This window comes from Morone saxatilis, unplaced genomic scaffold, assembly GCF_004916995.1.
Source record: "Morone saxatilis isolate NCDOM2014 unplaced genomic scaffold, NCSU_SB_2.0 Contig2, whole genome shotgun sequence".
NCBI lineage: Eukaryota > Metazoa > Chordata > Actinopteri > Moronidae > Morone > Morone saxatilis.
The window spans coordinates 23,980,769-23,999,524 of NW_023339762.1; the positions used below are offsets into that span (position 1 = coordinate 23,980,769).

An 18,756-nucleotide genomic window follows, 5' to 3' on the forward strand; every position below is an offset into this window, starting at 1 on the left:
CTTTTTGTACTGAATCATGCTAATACATTACAATACATTCAAAACAACATGTTTTTGAGACATTACCTATATTCATTGTCACAACATGATTTGTAACATGTTTTAAAGATGTTTACTTCCTGTCAGACTGTTCGTGCCATGTCATGTCTCGGTGCAAGCAACCACACCTAATATAAGCAGTACACTATTGTATGTAGTGTACACCCACTCATTTGTAACTCCACTGTCACACGCATTTTATTTGACAATAGAAAAACAGAGGTGTATTTTAACTGCACTGCTTATGTGTTTTTAGGTGTGGCAGTGAGCTTGCATGCATTACTGCAAATCCCTAGCACTGCTACCTTACCTACAGGAGATGGATTGCTACTGGTGTCATTAATTACACTGTGTTTGATGCATAGACTGTCACCCACAGGTTTCTAAAGAGCCATTGTGAAGCTCAAAGTGTTCTGGCTCTGGCCGTTGCTATCTTGCACCCGCAGGCTCCTGGCTAATCAAAAAAATCTGCAAAGTGGTGGCGCTGAGGCGGGCAGAATGAAGCTCTGGCAGGCTTTTCTCTGTAGCAAACATTATGTGGTTTGTTGTTACATGATACAATTTGAAAATGCAAAGCAAGCGTGGGGGGCGGGGGGCTGGAAAGACATCCCAGGCTCAATAAACATGTGCACCAATACCTCCTCATGCTTTCTGAGTTGACAAATTTGACAAAGACTAAAACTTAAGACATTTCCTGGCTGCTGTGTGGACATTATCCAACTTCGAGTCGATATTTATACATGTGTTCCTCCTATGGCCACTCCGGCATGGGCGTTTGTAGTCTGCAGAAATGCCCCTAAAAGAAAGAGACAGTGGGGAGTGGAAGCTGTCAATCATATTGCAGGGGTGGTCACAGACACAGAGAAAAACGATTTGCATACCTGCGGAAAGTATTTTGAATAGGGGTTCTATATGGAGCTATTATTATTATTATTATTAACTTTATTTACACACAGGTAAACATACAATAGCTGAACAGACCATTGACAGTATATATAAGGGACACATATATAAGGGACACACAGAAATCATAAATTAGTTAAAGTTTGGATTGCTTTCTTATTTTCACAGTATAGGAGTAAAGTATTGTTTGATTTCACTTTCAAAAATAAAAAAAAAGCTGGTTTATGATTGGAAAATTTAGATTTGTGGATGTGTAATTTTGCAAGCAGGAGAGCAAACTGATGTTATAGATTTATTTTGGTAGAGGGGGTACATTTTCATATAAAAAGGGTCAAATCAGAAACAATAGACTGGGAAATAAAAGCACAAATATCTTTCAGGAATGGGGCCAAAAAAAAAAAACAGAGATCAAACTTCAGGTGACATCCTGACGTCACCACCCACACTAATTAGGAACACCTGACGTCAGGGGCGGGACACTGCTCACCTCGCTCGCACTGCAGCCTACCACACAATGTTTCACCAACAAAACCAAAAAATCATCATGCAGCATCTGGCCAGCCGGTCGAACCCGTTAATTGAGCAACCTCTCCGTGTACTGCCGTTTCTATAAGAGGAATCTATTCAGGAGGTGTCAGTCGGTGTGTTATCAGTATGAGAGCTGTGTGGTTAAAGCGGCCGATCTTCATTTTGGGGGGGATTGGGCTCCTCTTGTACATAGGCATGTTTGTAAAGAGTGGGTATGATGAGCGCACGGCGGGGGCTGACACCGGGGACACGCCGCGGATGGTCAGGAGCTTCTCTGACCTGGAGGAAAGCATCAGCAATCTCCGTGAGTTGAGGCAAAGGTTACTCTTTCTCCTGTGTTCAATGTGCACTCTGCTTCTGTTCGTCGGGAAAGAAAATCAGGTTGAGTTTAAATTTAGCAGTGTTTTTTTTAGAAAGGTTAGTGGAAGGATTGTCAGTTCCTCAAAGGTTTTATATGTTGACAAATGAAGGGAATATCAGTGTGTGTCACCAGTGTACTGGCTGGAGGAAGAATAGCATTTATATATAATGAGATCAAACTTGATAGTTGAACTTGGATCTCATATTTATGAGCAATAGAATCAAATAAAGTTTTTTACAACTTTATATTTCTTATATTATACCTCATTTTCCCCTGGGGATCAATACAATGATGTCTTTATATAGGATCAATCAGGAGAACATTGAACTCAAAGCTTTATTTTGATTTAGAAAACAATTTCTTGATGTTTTGGGGATTTTTTTTCTGCAAAAAATGATCATGTCTCCGGCTCATGCTCCTCTCTCCCTGTCATCTTTGATTTCTCAAAGACAAAGTGCTCAGAGCTTTTGAGCAAAAGCAGGACGCCATGCAGAAACTGCTCGAAGAAGACAGAGGCAGACAGAAAAAAGCCGCAGAGGTCGAACAGGAATCAGTCAAAAAGCAGCCAGAGCCGAAAGAGCAACCTGAAGCAAAGATCCAGGAACCAAAGGAGGCCCCCAAAGAGAAAAAGACCAACAAAGTGTTCCCTGACTCTGCTCTGTTCAAGGACTGGGGAGAGAATCTTTCTGAGGAGGACCAAAGAGAGGCAGAGGGGTTGTTTCAAAAGTATGGATACAACGTTTTTCTCAGCGATCGTCTCCCTCTGGATCGAGTTCTTCTAGATACAAGAGATTCAAGGTAGTGCTTTCATGATCATTTCCTGTGCGGTTAAACCTGTCATTACACTTCATACACAGGGAAAGGTTAAACAAAAACTGTGACTTATAGACTCCACCCTGTTCATTGTTTGCCAATTATCCTTCGTCTTTTTGTTCAGTTCGGTTTGTCCAGAGCTTTTAAAGTTTACTGGTGCAAAAGATAGTGGTTTTAGTTACACAAATCCTTGTTTCTGAATAGGTGTGCAAACAAGACTTACCCAAAGGACCTGCCAAATGTCGGAGTGGTACTGATCTACCTGAACGAGGCCCTGTCTATCCTCAAAAGAGCCCTGCGCAGCATCATTGACCGCACCCCCAAAAACCTGCTGAAGGAGATAATAATGGTGGACGACAATAGCTCTAATGGTTGGTTGGTTATAAAGGGATCAGATTGTGCAAACATCACAGGGGAAAAACAAAAGCTTATCTTGTATTTACACAGTGCACAGGGGTGGTGTTTTTTGGGAGGGATTGATGAACTGATATGTTTCATTGTTCAGGCGCCAGTGTTGCTCATATTCTTACGTAGTACTTGGCATTATGAAGTACAGAGCAGCAGATTATGTTCTTCAATTACAATTGTACACTGGTTAGGTTAGCATACCACAAACTGGAATGAACCACTTTGATTAGCGTGACGTCTGTACACACGTGGAACCTGCTAGTTCTCATTTTACACTCCTGCTATTGTATGTGATTAACAGACAAGACATATATTATTTATTAATGAGCTTTAGGTGCTAGTAAGTGGATTTTGTTGAGCCAGGCTAGCTGTCTCCCCATGTTTCCAGTCTTTATGCCTAGCTTATCTATCCAGGTGCTGGTTGTAGTGTTATATTTACCACACAAAGATGATGGTGGTATCAGTCTTTCCACACACTCTATTCCACACAGCGCATACAGTGTAAAACAATGGCCACTCATTTCAAGGCTGTAAATAGTGCAATAGCTGTTTTTCTACCCTAACGTTCACACATGGGTGAACAAAACATTAGAAACCCCTTTCAGTACTCAATCAGTACATTTTTAGTAACAACTTCATATCAGACAGCTGAAATCGAAGGCATGTCTATGATTAGAACTGTGGTTCCTAATGAAAATTTAAAATGCTTAATGTCTGTTTTGCATTCTGGGTAATCGGTGTGGAAACTAGTATCATTGCCCCGTCTAACTTTGCTCATAAGAAAAAAACCATTTTTGTCAAGCCTGATCTCCCCTTATATAAAGAAATATATGCCCACATTGTCTTTTCAATTCAGAGGACCTGAAGGAGGACCTTGACAATTACGTGAAGTCACTTGAGAAGCAGAACCCGGGTCTCCGTATTGTAAGAGTGAAGCACACTGAGCAGAAAGGCCTCGCTCACGCCAGGGCTTCTGGGTGGAGGGCTGCCACTGCGGACGTGGTGGCCATCCTGGATGCACACATTGAAGTCCATGAGATGTGGTAAGAAAAATCATTTTATACACTGATTCATGTATAACATTTTCAGTGGTTTATGTGTAATATTTGATTACACATGAAATGTCTAAGTAATCGTGTCTTCTTAAACAACCTTTGTTTTTTCAAATTTAATTTTATATAGAGATTAGTTTAAAAGTTTCATGCTTACCACCAGCACTGACAACATTGCAATGTTTAGTATATCTGCACTGTTAGGGAAGTATCCACACCACCACCAGGCACAAACTTACTCTGGTGATGCCAAAAATATCCTGCCTCACATTTGGGCTTTTGTTAAACTGGGATAGTTTGGGATCCCATCAACAAGTCAGGCTTGGTATGCTCTGCCTGTTTGGAAAGCCTAATCAAAGCAGGCAGACTGACTACTACTAAAGAAATGACTGGCACTGACACATGCCAGTCCTATGTACTACTCAACTACAACTCTCTGTTACTGGTAATACTAGATACTGGTAATTATTCAATAAAGAACAATGACACATAACAAAAACACCACTGTGTAGCTCTTTAAATGAAGGAAGTTTAATACAGTGACGTGTGAACTGCCTCTCCTCCCTTCCCCTCACGCAGGGTTGAACCCTTGCTGACACAGATCAAAGGTGACCGAACAGTGGTGGTGTCCCCTGTGTTTGACAGAGTCAACTTTGACGACCTCAAGGTTATTCAGTACCTTCCAGCGGCACATGCTTTCGACTGGGCTTTATGGTGCATGTATGAAAGCTTTACGCCTGAGTATTACAAACTCAATGACGGCTCATTGCCTGGAAAGTAAGTAAAATCAGTCAGTCTTGTTGTGATTTACATATGTGTCAAACGGATATATTTTTATTTAGCTTTATTTATGGTAATACTGATATACTCTGTACAACATGTTTAAAATGATCCAGTAGTAACAGTTCTCTTCTTCCACCTCAGGAGTCCATCCGTTATGGGGATCTTCGTCGCCGACAGGGCGTTTCTTGGAGAAATTGGAGTCCTTGACGAAGGAATGAAAGTGTATGGCGGAGAAAATGTTGAGCTGGGAATTCGTGTGAGTAAGCCTCGCCTATCCAACATCCAATCCTAAACTTGAAGATGCAATCCCAGGCAAACTTGCAGCAAGAAAAAATACATTAACCCTCTCACTTTGGAACGGTTTACCTCAGACAGAGGATAAAAGTTGTAAAATCCTGTCTGTATTGTTACAAGTATTGTACACAGACATGCAGTGTTTGCGGTCTGACACAATCATCTTTTGGTGACCGATAGGTGTGGACATGTGGAGGCAGTGTCGAAGTAGTTCCATGCTCCAAGGTCGCCCACATCGAGAGGTACCACAAGCCCTACCTGCCTGACCTCAGCCCTGCCATGAAGAGAAACGCCCTGAGGGTAGCAGAAGTCTGGATGGATGAATACAAACACAACATCAACTTAGCTTGGAACATACCATTTGAGGTACTTCAAATGCAGTCAGGAAGAACAAAAATGAGGCTTACTTATATTTGTCATGTGTATTGCACTACATGTTTGTCTGAATCAACTATAGATTTGTATTTTTATAGTTTTTATTTGGTTTTTAAGTTTCAGAGTGGGTTTACTTACTATTATTGCTTAACAATTTTGTTTTTGTATTGTGTTTTAGTATTAGTTGTAGGGGGGGAAACGAGATTTAAGAAGTGCAGAATATATTATTACAATACTCTCAGTAGTGTAAACATCCCCGACTCAAATATTTGCACCAATATGTCTTCAAGCTTGTGTTGACCAAATTGACAAAGACTAAAACTAAAGACATTTCCTATATATGATTTTATTTCCATAAGTACACGCTATCGTTTCAGTTCGTTTTCAAAGTTTTTCTTTTTTTTTTTTTTTCTTCAGTAAACTTTATTAATTTTCAGAACTACTTTGAGTTAACTATAATAACCTTGGTCTGAATGTTGAATCATTCATTCTTTCTGTTTTGCACCGGGGATGAGGGGAAACATTCCTCTGTACTGCACTGTATACATATGGATGACAATAAAGTCTCTAATCCTATGGCATGCTTCTACATGCAGAATGAACAACTGGACATTCAAAAGCTTTTCTTATATTTAGGAATGAGAGAATTTTTTTACTGTCTCGTAGCTCTTAAATTAAAGTGAAGTCGTTTGACTTTCTTCACTTAGAATATCACAATCATGTCATATTCATTGCCTCTGCAGAACCACGGCATTGACATCGGGGATATCACTGAGAGGAAAAAACTCAGAGAGAGGCTGAACTGTAAACCTTTCAAATGGTACCTGGATAACGTGTATCCCAAGCTGGATTCGTGGGACAACCTACTTGGCTTTGGAGGAGTAAGTTTAGTTTTCTCTAATGCAGGGTGTCCTGCTATGTCATGGTTTAATAATGTTCCCTGGCTTTGAATCAAACCAATAATATCCCCCACTGACAGATGAAGAATCTTGATGCTGACATGTGCATAGACCAAGGCCCGGTCCCAGGTCACACACCCATCGCCTACGGCTGCTATTACTATGGACCTCAAGTAAGTAAATGCAGAAATTAAAGTTGATAGTCTCTGGAAAGTTAGACGTGGTAACTGGAAATGTTTGTCTTATTGTGCCCAATGTGCTTACTGAAGCTTTTTTTTTTTTTTTTTAGTATACTTATTATCGTGAAAATGGCGAGCTCTACATCGGCGGCATCAAGTCCCACAAGTACAATGACAACCGGTGTCTAACTGACATTGGACAAAAAGAAACGGTGCCTGGGCTATACAACTGCAAAGAAGCCATGCAGAAGGGAATGGGGATTTACTGGGACTTCACTCAGGTATTACAACACATTGAAATTACAGGGTGGATATGTTTAGGGTGACTCCCATAGCTTAAAATATTGACTGTGGTTGTCTGAATATTAAATGATGACATACTTTGAATGAGCACTGACAATTATTCTCTTTTCTAGGGCAAAGAACTGAAGAACAGACAGACAAAAAGATGTCTGGAGATTATAAAAGGCACACTTCTAATACAGGAATGCTCAGGCCAAAGATGGGAAATTCAAAACATAATCAAAGCCTTTTAAAGTGTGTGCATGGCCAACAAGAAATGCACTTCTCAGCTCATAGGTCAGTAGATAATAACACCTGAATGTGTGAAATGTGAAAGAAAGGCAATGACATTTTACTGCCTCTCTGACTTCTGTAATTATTTAAATATATCTGGCATGTAAAAAGTTGTTTATAAATCTTGTGAAATGTATTGACTCTTCCCTAAAAAAAACAGAATTTTGATAACAACATCTTATGAATGGACATTAAGGCTTCAAGTAATTCTTATTTTACTATTTATTCATCTTCCTTCTTTGTGTATCAGCTGCTTAGGCCAGGTTATTTTGATTAACGTTAAAGGACCTGTGTGTGAGACTTTGCGGCATCTAGCAGCAAGCAACCTTTGAATATTATATTCCATTTGCCGATAGATCCTCCTAAATGCTACAAATTGGACCTTTAACCATACTAACCTGAAGTGTGGAAATTGTGGAAAAGTGGACTTCCAATTTCCAAGACAAGAATTGAGCAAATCTCATATTATTTGGGTCTATTTCTCATGTTTCAAGGTCCAAATGTAAAACTGATTAAATTCTTCTGACTGTCAAATCCACTGTGCTGATCAGATTAAATGCATTAAAGGGAAGCTCTCAAGGTTATTTGATCGTCTAACACTTTGGGGAATAACGATCAGATCAGTGGATTTTACTAAAACCAGGAGTCTGCTTCTCTTACATCATTTAATGAATCCAGTCTCTCACAAGCGTTTATCCCGCAAACTCGGTTGGTCTGACTTGTCAGGCTTTGTTTCCTTTGATACAAACTGACAACAAACAAAAAAGGGGTTTGGTGGAGTTAATGCTGTAATGAGCATAACTCTGGTTGGTAATATGCAAGCTGTTTGCCTTTATGTCTATATTCTAGGTATTGTATGGAAGGGAGCATTACTGACACAGTATTTGACCTCAGGCTGCTTATAAAGGACGTTTGGATTTTCCTCGCATTAAAACCTGGGGCTTAACAAAAGTTAAGTGTTTAAGCTATGCCTTGCTTTAATTAGGTCTTGGCTGTACTGAATTTGAAGAAGAACAATAACTGTAATACTTTACTGTGCGTCATCAAAAAACATCACGAAAGTGGCCTCCACCCAGAGAAAGGCAGCAAGGTAAAGGTGAAGGAAGAGTGAATGAAGTAAAGACAAATGAAGGTATAGAAACAGTGGTTTAAGAAAACCGAGTTGATAGATGAGTGAAGGTCAGGATGAGTGCCCTGTGCAGTTCACACACAACTTGATAATCAAGTCACCTTCTACAAAGACTTCCTTTAAGAACGACAGTTTCCACAGGTTTAAATCTATACTGTGGTATTTGTCTTTTTATTGTTGATTGTTCACATAGGATTACTTTTGAACAAGGGAACCTGTTGAAAGGTAAATTAATTTGTTCAACAGCACCATCCATTTACACCTATTTACCACATCTATGTTGTCTGTCAATAGTTGTAATAAATTCCAGCATGACTGGTATGACTGAATTACAGTCTGTTAAACCCACAATTGTACTTGAGGCAGGGTGGTATCTTCTGTTTGGACATTTTATTACTGGCTGTGTGTTTTAACTGTGTCCTAGTATCCGTGGCAAACAAAGGTCCCATTTATGCAGAATGGTTCTAGGTACTGTGTTCATTTTTATATAAAGGATCTTGGTGTTTTCTAAAGGACTGTTAAACTATAAAATGATTTATATTTTTTTTGTGTGGTGTCAAGGAAAGGAACAGCCATATTTGGGATTTAGTTCACAGATTTACAGACCATGGGGGGAGTGTTTGTACTTGCAGCATACCTCAGGATAATGCATGTTTTGTTGTGTTGAGACAAAGGCCTGTGTTTGAAATATTTTCATATATTGAACATGGTTTTTTTTTTATATGGATTTAGAAATAAAATTGATTTGTAAAAGTGATTGATGTTTGAATTATTATGATTGTTATTAAAACATGTGAGGTTCACGCCCAACATCTTTAAAAGCTGCCGGGTGCCTTCCACAGATTAATTAGTGCTAAAAGACGTGTGTGTGTGTGTGTGTGTGTGTGTGTGGCTTAGTGGCAGGTCGATGCACTGACAGATGTGTGTAGCTGTGTTCATTCTTTGCATTTGATGAGAGTAATGTAGCTCAGTTGTGTGCTCAAAGGGTTTGTTTTTATTATTATTTAATTACTTAATTGTATATTTAATTGCTTATCGAAGCGAACTGGTATTGATTATTAGTATCAATATATTGTTAAATGAATACAAAATAATAATTAAAAAAAAAAACGTTGCCTCAAGCGTTCGTGGTGGCCGGTGCCGGAAAAAGCCGAAATCCTACGAACTCTAACGAACTCTGGTTTCTTAGCAACCAGTGTGTACTCGTCTTTGTCGGGACGGTCCAGCTGTCCGTTTCGGGTTTAACGCCACAAACTTTCACCAATACAGTTAACACTTTAAAGTCAAAATGTTTAACGCTACGTTGCCGTCCGACAGCAGAAGTCTACGGGGCAACAGAGAGCCTGAGAGACGGGAGCGGATCTTTAATGACAGAGTGAGGACGATCGGGGTAAGCTGGCGTTGAGACTCACAGAGGAATGATAACCTTTACTGCAGAGGTAAAAGGTATTCAGGTCCTTTATGTAGGCCTAAGTAATTACACTTAGCTGTTACATTACATTTATAGCAAAGCAGCACATTTTATAAGCTTCTTGTATGATCTGCATGCAAAAATGTTCATTTGTACAGCAACTAAAAAGTACAATAATCCCTCTGAAATGTTGTGTAATAGAATTATTTATCCAGTGTATAATAACACAATGCCATATAACAGTTACAGTCCTATATATTTATCTGTATTTATCTTCTAGACAGTTCTCTACAGTTGTTTTATTTTATTCTATTCTTTTATTCTAATCTCTAACTTTATTTATTTAGCTAAGAGTTTATTGTTTTTACGTTTTTTTTTATTATTGTTTTTTTTATTGTAATTTTTATTTTTAGCGCTAAAGTTAATTTTTACTTGTTTTGTTTTTTACGCTTTTTTATTTTAGCCTAAGAGTTATTTGTTTACTGTTTATTATATTTACTTTAAATTACTTTAGCCTAAGAGTTTTATTTGGTTTAATTTTTTATTGGTTTACTTTCTTTATTTAGCTAAGAGGTTTTATTTTGTTTTACCTTTGTTTTTAACTTCTTTATTTAGCTTAAGAAGTTTATTTGTTTTACATGTTTTTGTTTCTTTTTTATTTATTACTAAAAGTTTATTGTTACTTGTTTTACTTTTGTCTTACTTTTTTCTTTTTTAAATTAGCTCAAGTTTTTTATTTGTTTACTGTTTTATTTAATTGTTTTACTTTTAATTAGCTAAGAAGTTTTATTGTTACTGTTTTTTTGTTTCTTTCTTTTTTTAATTTTTACCTAAGAGTTTAACTTGTTTTACTTCTTTATTTACTAAGAAGTTTTTTTAATCTGTTTTATTGCTCCCTTTTTTTTTTTATTTCATTATGTATAAGGTTTTATTGGTTTACTGTTTTAATTAATTGTTATTTACTCTTATTTTTTAGCCTAAGAGCTTTTTTGTTTATGTTTTTTAAGTTTATTATTTTAGTTAAGAATTTTAATTGTTTTTAGCTGTTCTGTTTTTACTTTAATCTTAATGTAGCTAAGATTTATCTTCGGTTATTTATACTGTGATTTTTTATAGTTTCTTTATTCTATACATCTTTTTTTTTTTTCATCCCAAAGGACTCAATAAAAGAAGTTAAGTTCGGTACACATGTTTCATTTAAAGTCAGTAAAGAAAAACTTTGCGTTCGATGGCATTTGCGAGAATCCACCGGGCCTGAATGAAAACAACCAATCAGAGCTGAGAAAGACGGTTGCCTGTCGAGTCTCGTTCCCAGCGTTGGTATCAGCGATGTTTCTCGTCTCTGATGTTTCTGTTCAGGATACAGTGTCAAGACGCAGTGAAAAGTTTCAGCAAATACGACCAAAAGTTAGATTTCTAGCAGTTACCTACTGCAGCTTTAAGTACAGTACTTGAGTAAATGCCTAATGTCTAATTGTGCTGTGACTACCTGCTCTGTTTTTATAGGTTGACAAGGAAGCCCTGGACATGCAGATGAAAGAAAAGCACAAACAAAAAGAGGCCGCAAAAGAGGCACAAAATACTTCTGGTGAGTTGGCTAAACATCGTAGTATTACCTGACTTTAACAATGTCCCATCACTGACTGAAAACAGAATTAAATCATGTTTATCATTCACAATAAAGCGCATTGCGATGTCTGTGCGTGGGTTGTGTTCTCCGTCTAGATGCTGATATGCTCCACAATAGCAAATTAGCTCGCCTTCTCCATAGCAGACAAGTAAAGGAGAAGCATGCGATGGAAAGGGCCATCGTCAACTACCGGCATCAGTACCAGCAGCCTTGGAGCCAGCGGGAGTATGACCTTAACGACCCAGACCGCTGTAGAAAAATGGAGCCAGGTGATGCACAGATGATGCCCCCGGGCCTGGTGGGCGAGGACCCGGGCAGTGAAAGCAGAAGGCAGAGACAGAGGGAGCAGCTCAGAGAGTGGCTCAACCAGCAGCAGAGTGAGCAAGCAGCAGAAAGGCGTCAACAAAAGCTGAAAGGTAGATCTTCTACAGGATACACATGCTATGTTCACACATAAAACACAAGCTCAGTTCATGTGCTCTACTTCTTCAGGGCAGCACTGTGACCAGAGCAGAGTAGAAATGGACAACACGGCGCTGCAGCTTCAGCGCCTTGAGATGGAGAGAAGAAAAGCAGTAGCTGTTGCCACTAAAGAGTACAATCTGGCCATGGTAAGTCATTCTGGTATTCCCTCAGACTGGCGGCTGAAGTGGTTAAACTGGCTTTTAAAACAGGTTTCTTCTCTCATTTAAAAAAATCGGAATCTTATTTTAATACCTAGGATGCACACCTAGCAATCAATTTTCTTTTGTCAGAATGAAAGGAGTGTGATGCACATTTAAACTGGGTGTGCCAAAGAGCACACAAAAGAGAAAAAGGTATTTGGTAGTCTTAAAAACGCAAACACATCTGACTTGATGTATGAGTAGTAGAGTTAGATGTGACCTGGGTTGTATCAGGCTTTGATTAAAGCACCACTAGGATTTAGTTACAGCTCAGCCTTTCCACCTGGACCTTTGAAGAGATATTTTGATTAATTTGAGACATTGAAATCGAGTTGTTGAATTGCAGTAACGATACTTTGTGTCACCAACACCTTTTTTGCTGCATCTGGATGGGCAAAGAAACAAGAGAAAGAGAAACAAGGGCAGCTGACAAGTGCAGATGCTGAACCCACCCTGAGCACGGAGGCAGTGTCTGGTCTTGGCACTGATAGACGACCCCCTCCGGAGAGCCCGCAGCAGGTCGTCCAGTTCCAGAAATATCAAATAGAAGAGAAAAAGGTAAAACAGGAACCAATGACACTCCCTAGTTTTTATTTAAAAGCTCTCTATAGCAAGCTGTTCAGTGACCGTCTGTCTGTTATCTGTAGAGGATGGAATTAGAGAAAAGGCATGAGGAGCAGCAACATGATCTTGTCCGCTTGGACTCGGCTCGCACAGCTCTGTTGATAGAGAGACAGCAGGCGAGACTGAACAAGCAGCTGAGACGACACCTGGACAGCACCAACGTCGCACTGGCCCAGACACACAAACAACAGTCAGTAACGTTAAGAAAACTGTTTTTCTACACTACACACAGCATATTCAAGCATCATCTCACTTTCTAAACTGGTGTTATTTTAAGGAGACCGGACATTGAAAGAGGATGCATCGATGACAGCTTCTTCTCCAAATTCAACACCTGCAGCAGATGATGGTTGACACGCTGCACTGAGGACTGGCTCATTACAGTGGATAAGTACTGATAGTGGTGCTACATGAGAAGAACATTAAAAAAACTGAACCACGCAGTAAAGCAACAGTCGTATTTGTTTTATTTTGTTCACAACATTTAATATTTAATACGTCTGGATGGCGCAGACGGTTGTTCATATTCGGGTTGCACAATTAACTGAAATATTATATGTGCAATACACAAATAGCAGAAGCTGCAATTTTGTCATAAAGGTAAAATGTGACAGCAATTATAGTGAAGTACTGAATCATATCACAATCACAATCAGTGAAAATAATGGCATTCTGATGTTTTTACCATATTGTGCAGCCCTAGTTCATATGCATCTTACCCACTGCTTCAAAAAAAGATGTGACTTTTGTTTCTCATAAAATGTGTCTGCATGAGCAAAGGTCAACTATGACCTTTATAAATCGATTACAGCTAAAAATCTAAAAACAAGATTTTAACAAGCTACCTGTTTCACTCTTCCAAAGCATGAGCAAGCCACAAACACCACAAAGAGAATTCAAACATCATTTAGCACCTCAGCCAGTTAACAGTGCTGTCCGGCACCGTTACTGTCCCTCAAAACATAGGCAAACCTGAACCTTAAAGTGCACGAACGTTCAAAATCCTTAAAAATGCTAGACATAACAAGGTGCCCTTGATTGAAGCCAGTTCATTTGTGTAATTCAAGTAATCACCCTAAATTTTATAGGATGTAGCTCAGGCCTGTCTCACAGTGGCCAGCTAACACACTGTACACAGCCACTGTAACTCCATATTATGGCAACATGAAGCTACATGCCTTTTTCACAGCAACTTGTCATAATAAGAAAGACATCACATTCCCATTTACAGTTGCTAAAAGGCGTTCCTTTCTCAAAGGAAGCAAGACACATTTGATGAATGCCCTAGACAATGAAACATTTGAATTAAAAAATGAGTTTCTCTCTAAGGAGCATTTTCAGAGACAAACGTATCCCATTTTCTCTGCCACAGCGCCAGGGCTTCCTCCTGCTGCTTCTGGGGCAACGAACTATACCTGAAAGATAGACAGGGAAATGTCAGTGAGCGGTCCGCTGAAGCATTTCAGGACTCGTGCACATTTCAATTGTGTAATTTGTAAGTTACACCTCTTGTCATCTCAGCTGAACCTCACCTAATAGAGTTTATGGCCAGCTGTTTGATGGTGGCTATATTGGATCTAATCCCACCAAACCCAACAAAAGCTTCATAGAAGTCATAAGAAAGTCCAGAGGCACCGAACATGCCGGGGTCATCAGAACTGATGACCAATGGGTGATTCTCTGCCAACAGTGCAGCTGCCGGATGGTTTCGCAAATCTTTTACTAGCTTCATCACCTGAATGAGGATAGGAGGTTAAATTAAAAAAGTTACACTTTAGTAGCTGGTAAATATGCATGTTTTTATTGCGCAGTGTGGTTTACAGGATGATAGTGTACCTGGTTGGAGATGGGGCACACTTCCATAGCCACCCCTCTGTTCCTGGATAAACTTTTGGCCACTGGGTGACGAACCAGAGCAAATCCATGGCCAATACGTGAAGTGTTCAGCAAAAGAGCATCCAACATGTTCTGGTCCACCTCTGTGCCCTCGAGATCTTCATGTAGTGCAGAGAAATGTTATTTGAGAGTGTGGAAGATGTTAAATTAATTCGGTTTCCTCTCCCTGCATTTAATTCCACTCTTGGTAAAGATTTCATTTCTTTGGTTTTGTGTATTCGCTGACAGATATAATGCTTATGATAAAGTTTGGGATTATACTTTTTATTCTTTACAGGTCTCACTTTGTTCATTAAAATTACAAATTTGCCTCCTGTAATCCTCAGAAACCACATTTCTTCTTTGAGTGTGTGATAAATAAAATATTTAAACATTAAAACTGATTTTGTCCTTTCCTAAGAAGACTATAAACAAACTCAGCTTTCTTTGATGGTATATTTAATAGCTCCCCCTTGTGGCTGCCTACCTAAAAGACACACAACATTCCTATTGTAGCCTGTTTGTGCTGAGAATGAGTTCCATATTAACATATAGCTATTGTTGCACTTAAAATCTTTGGCATGAACATCCAGACAGCTACTTATTTACACACACACACAAACACAAACACAAACACACACAAACACCTGCTCAGAGGTTTGGGGGTCAACTGTTATTGGTGTTTTCCTTCTTTCCTTTAATAAAGGCTGTTTTAACATAGATAACAAAAAAGTATAATTCAGACACCAAATGTAAAATGTGAAATAAATTCTGGCCCAAAAGAAGAATTAAACTTTTAATCAATGTGCCCACAGTGTGGCATCAGGGGAGAATACCATTGTAACCGATTTCCTCTCAGATACCTTTGATTTTAAAAATGGTTTTCTAGTCCAGAAAAGCAAAAGTGAAGCTAGATTAGTAGTGATTTGTCGGTCCATAGTATGTTCAGCTGATATTCCGTGATCCAATTTCTATAGTGCTAACCCTACACTAACTTTTATTACTACTATGTTGAAGTTTTAATGCCTATTTTAACACGCCAGCTTATAATATTCATTCAGTCATTATTGTGCACATGACACTGAAACAGGAACCTGTTCCTGTTTAAATCTGCACAGATTCTGATGCTATGCTTGCAGTTTCTTTTTCCAATCACTGGGGATTTCTTTCATTCTTTTTTAAGTGTTGCTCAGAGGTATCATTGTCTCTGTCAGTCTGGTTGACCCAGTGTTTTGTTTTTTACTTTTAAGCAAACCCTTCATACAAAAATAAACATCTATTTGTAAAGAGGACTTTCAAAAATATACAGTAGTCCTCTGACTGTACCGAACCAAGCTTTTGAGCGCTAGTGTAAACCTGGACAAGGTTGATCATACTTAAACCTCATCTGCTTTACAGCATGTACACTTCTGATCCACATACTGCAGTATATAATGTGGAATACTGTTACGGTACAAACTGAATGTTTTAAGTTTTACACATCGGGCACTGATGAGCTCACCGGTCTCTCCAGCATGGAAAAAGAAAGGAAGCGCCACCCCTCTCTCTACTGGCAGTGACAAGGCATCTCTGAAGTACCACAGCGGTCTGCCACTGTCCTCACGGCCCACCTGTACAAACACAGAAGTCATGCTTGCTTTCACTGATTCAAAAGAGTCGTATTAGATCTAATGAAGCGTATATTTTTTAATATCTGCATGATAGGTGAAATTAAAAATCTGTCTGTTCAAACTGCTCCCACTGTCACCTTTACTGGCGCTCAGCACTTCATACAATAACTGCTGTTTCCTCTCACCATGTCAAACCCAGCCATGATATCAGGGAAGTCTTTCTGTAGCTTCATAGCCTGCTCCACAGCACCCGTCATCACAGATGTATTTACTCCCCTGAAAGACAATACCAACAACCTCTCATGTCTTCTGGAGAGCCAATAAGCAGTATGCCATTCAGACTAATAAGTGAAATCTATCGTAAGGGTGCAGTCACCTGTGGATTGTGAGGATGAATCTTGTTCCATAGAAGTCTGGGTGCTCTGCTGTGAACTGTCTGCTTACATCCCGGTAGGTCTTCAGAGTCCAGGCTGTGTCGTGAGTGCTGCCGTCCAACTCGTATATCTGTGTAACGCAAAAAAACAACAACAACTGAATAACAATAAATGAACAGACGAGTGAATGTACTGAACCCGCTGTGCATGACGTGACTGTACCTCTGGGAGTAGGACCCGCAGTTCCAGATACACGACGTTGTCCGCGTAGAACTCGGTGAGGCCTTGGTAGTAATAGTCTCTGAACACAGGAGCATATGTGACCAGGCCCCACAGTGCAAGGAAGCACTGTTCAAACCTGCCCCATATAAAATCCTGACTGGGGTACACCGTCTCTGGGTCCTGGTCAGTGAAGAGCGTCAGGTTGCCTATGATGCTGAGAATGAGGACATGGTTGTGATCAGATTATCTGTCATTTTGGGTCCACTTACCACCGCGGGCGTTTATTTCTTAACATTTCTGTGCAGAAGACCTGGAACATTCTGGAAAACACTACGGCCGTACTTCCGCAACCTGGGATGGCTTGACTTGACTCTACTTGATCTTGGTACCTCCTACTTTGTTTGTGTTTTCCCTCAACGTAGGCGAACTGATTGTCATACTTTAAGGAAACAACAAAAAGCTGCAGCCTTTACTCACTGGTAAACTGTAACCCACACTGTACATTTTCTGCCAGATTCACAACTTCACTGCTCTCTTCTCCTCTGCATCGTTTTCTTTTTCACTCATTCACAAACTAACTACACACATACACAAAGGAGCTGCAATATGTCCTATAACAGAGAATATGAGAGGATGGTGTTATTCATACGTCTACACTTTAGCCCAGAATGGAAAAACCAAACACTGACTCTATAAGGGCCTTTTTTCAAAGATACCATAGATTCTCCTACACGCTTAGAGCAGGAGGCTGAGGCAAGGGTGTTGCAATTAGTGGTAGATGTCATTAAATCCTATACTCTTAAAAAGATTTTAAAAAAGACTGATATCCTGCTACAACATGATGTTTCAAAAGGTAATACATCAGTACTGAGTAATGTAATGATATAATTTGAAGAGACCTTTAAATACAAACTGTATCCTTTCAAACCTAGCAACAAATTAAACTGCCAGCCTGGCAAACGTTGTTCTAAATAGAGACTAATAAAACAATGAAGTCTGTTTGGCATCATTTTTTAAGGGATTATTTCCTGATGTATACTTCCTCTTTTGTGGGTTTCAGGTACCTGACACTAGTAGCAGTGTAATTATTCAGTGATTTATAGTCATTCTGGCAGGCCTCTGTAGCAGTAAATGACTCTTTCATAAAGGTGGTAAACAAGCCCCGATATCTCCAAGTACTTACTTTGTGTGGACATAATGATAAAGTAGAGGCAATGTGAAACGTAAAACCAGCTTGTCCTAACATGCACAAATGCAGAACAAAAATTAACTGCATCCAAGAGTCAGTCACCTGTTGTCTAGCTCTGTGGTGTTGACCATCTTGGCCCGGAGAGTTTCCAGCAGGGTCCATGGAGAGCAATGTGGCAGCGCTTTGGGCCATCGGGACGAGAAGATGAATCTGATGGACTGCTTGTCGGTGACGCACATGTAGCAGTGGGGCCGATAGGTCGCGTTCTTCACTAGCCACTCCACGTTAGCCATGGCAAAGTCATGGACATGGAGAGCTCCACCTGAATTACAGAATTAGAAAAGAAATAAAGACCTGGGATACTTAGTACAAATGTGATTCTGTAATAAAGGCGCAGTGTGTACACAGCTGGAGTCTGTATTTGACAGGCTTTGAAGTCTGTAGGAGAAACTACAGTGGCTGTGAAACTCTAAAGCCAGTGTTTGGATTGTCTGTTCTGGGCTACTGTAGAAAACATGGCGGTTCAGAGCGGCGGACTCCATGGAAGGTGATCTGCAGCGTGTGTAGATATAAACAGCTCATTCTAAGGTAACAAAAACAATTCCTATATTCAGGTAATTATACACTAATGAAACATACCTATGAATATTATATTCCATTTCTGCCAATAGATCCTCCTAAATGTTACACTGGACCTTAAATTAAAACTTAGAAATATTACCTAAACGTTATAGAAATCCACATTTTTTTATCTTCCATCACTATTGTCCAGTCTATTGCCCACGTGCAACTTTCTTTTTGCTGCTACTATTTGTGT

At 39.5% G+C, this 18,756-nt stretch overlaps 3 protein-coding genes across 3 annotated transcripts in view; 2 read left to right on the forward strand and 1 right to left on the reverse strand.

Moving 5' to 3' along the window:
* Nucleotides 1–1,472: 1,472 nt before the first annotated feature.
* Nucleotides 1,473–7,397, forward strand: LOC118330005 (probable polypeptide N-acetylgalactosaminyltransferase 8). The gene is made up of 11 exons (XM_035664372.1): nucleotides 1,473–1,774; nucleotides 2,281–2,629; nucleotides 2,849–3,015; nucleotides 3,909–4,095; nucleotides 4,684–4,881; nucleotides 5,029–5,143; nucleotides 5,362–5,547; nucleotides 6,300–6,437; nucleotides 6,536–6,628; nucleotides 6,745–6,915; nucleotides 7,051–7,397. The coding sequence occupies exons 1-11, from the start codon at nucleotides 1,597–1,599 to the stop codon at nucleotides 7,168–7,170; spliced, it is 1,902 nt and encodes a 633-aa protein (XP_035520265.1). The 5' UTR covers nucleotides 1,473–1,596; the 3' UTR covers nucleotides 7,171–7,397.
* Nucleotides 7,398–9,548: 2,151 nt separating this feature from the next.
* On the forward strand, nucleotides 9,549–13,103 carry ribc2 (RIB43A domain with coiled-coils 2). The gene is made up of 7 exons (XM_035665223.1): nucleotides 9,549–9,729; nucleotides 11,257–11,338; nucleotides 11,476–11,796; nucleotides 11,873–11,991; nucleotides 12,445–12,603; nucleotides 12,693–12,859; nucleotides 12,947–13,103. The coding sequence occupies exons 1-7, from the start codon at nucleotides 9,628–9,630 to the stop codon at nucleotides 13,014–13,016; spliced, it is 1,020 nt and encodes a 339-aa protein (XP_035521116.1). The 5' UTR covers nucleotides 9,549–9,627; the 3' UTR covers nucleotides 13,017–13,103.
* A 10-nt stretch (nucleotides 13,104–13,113) lies between these two features.
* Nucleotides 13,114–18,756, reverse strand: part of ada2a (adenosine deaminase 2a) — a 7,535-nt gene continuing 1,892 nt past the window's right edge. Inside the window, exons 3-10 of the mRNA XM_035665222.1 lie at nucleotides 18,042–18,261; nucleotides 16,751–16,964; nucleotides 16,531–16,658; nucleotides 16,340–16,430; nucleotides 16,046–16,154; nucleotides 14,506–14,663; nucleotides 14,202–14,404; nucleotides 13,114–14,084 (exon numbers count right to left, since the gene is read on the reverse strand). Coding sequence (XP_035521115.1) covers nucleotides 13,994–14,084; nucleotides 14,202–14,404; nucleotides 14,506–14,663; nucleotides 16,046–16,154; nucleotides 16,340–16,430; nucleotides 16,531–16,658; nucleotides 16,751–16,964; nucleotides 18,042–18,261 — 1,214 coding nt within the window. The 3' untranslated portion in view covers nucleotides 13,114–13,993. The remainder of the gene's footprint in view (nucleotides 14,085–14,201; nucleotides 14,405–14,505; nucleotides 14,664–16,045; nucleotides 16,155–16,339; nucleotides 16,431–16,530; nucleotides 16,659–16,750; nucleotides 16,965–18,041; nucleotides 18,262–18,756) is intronic.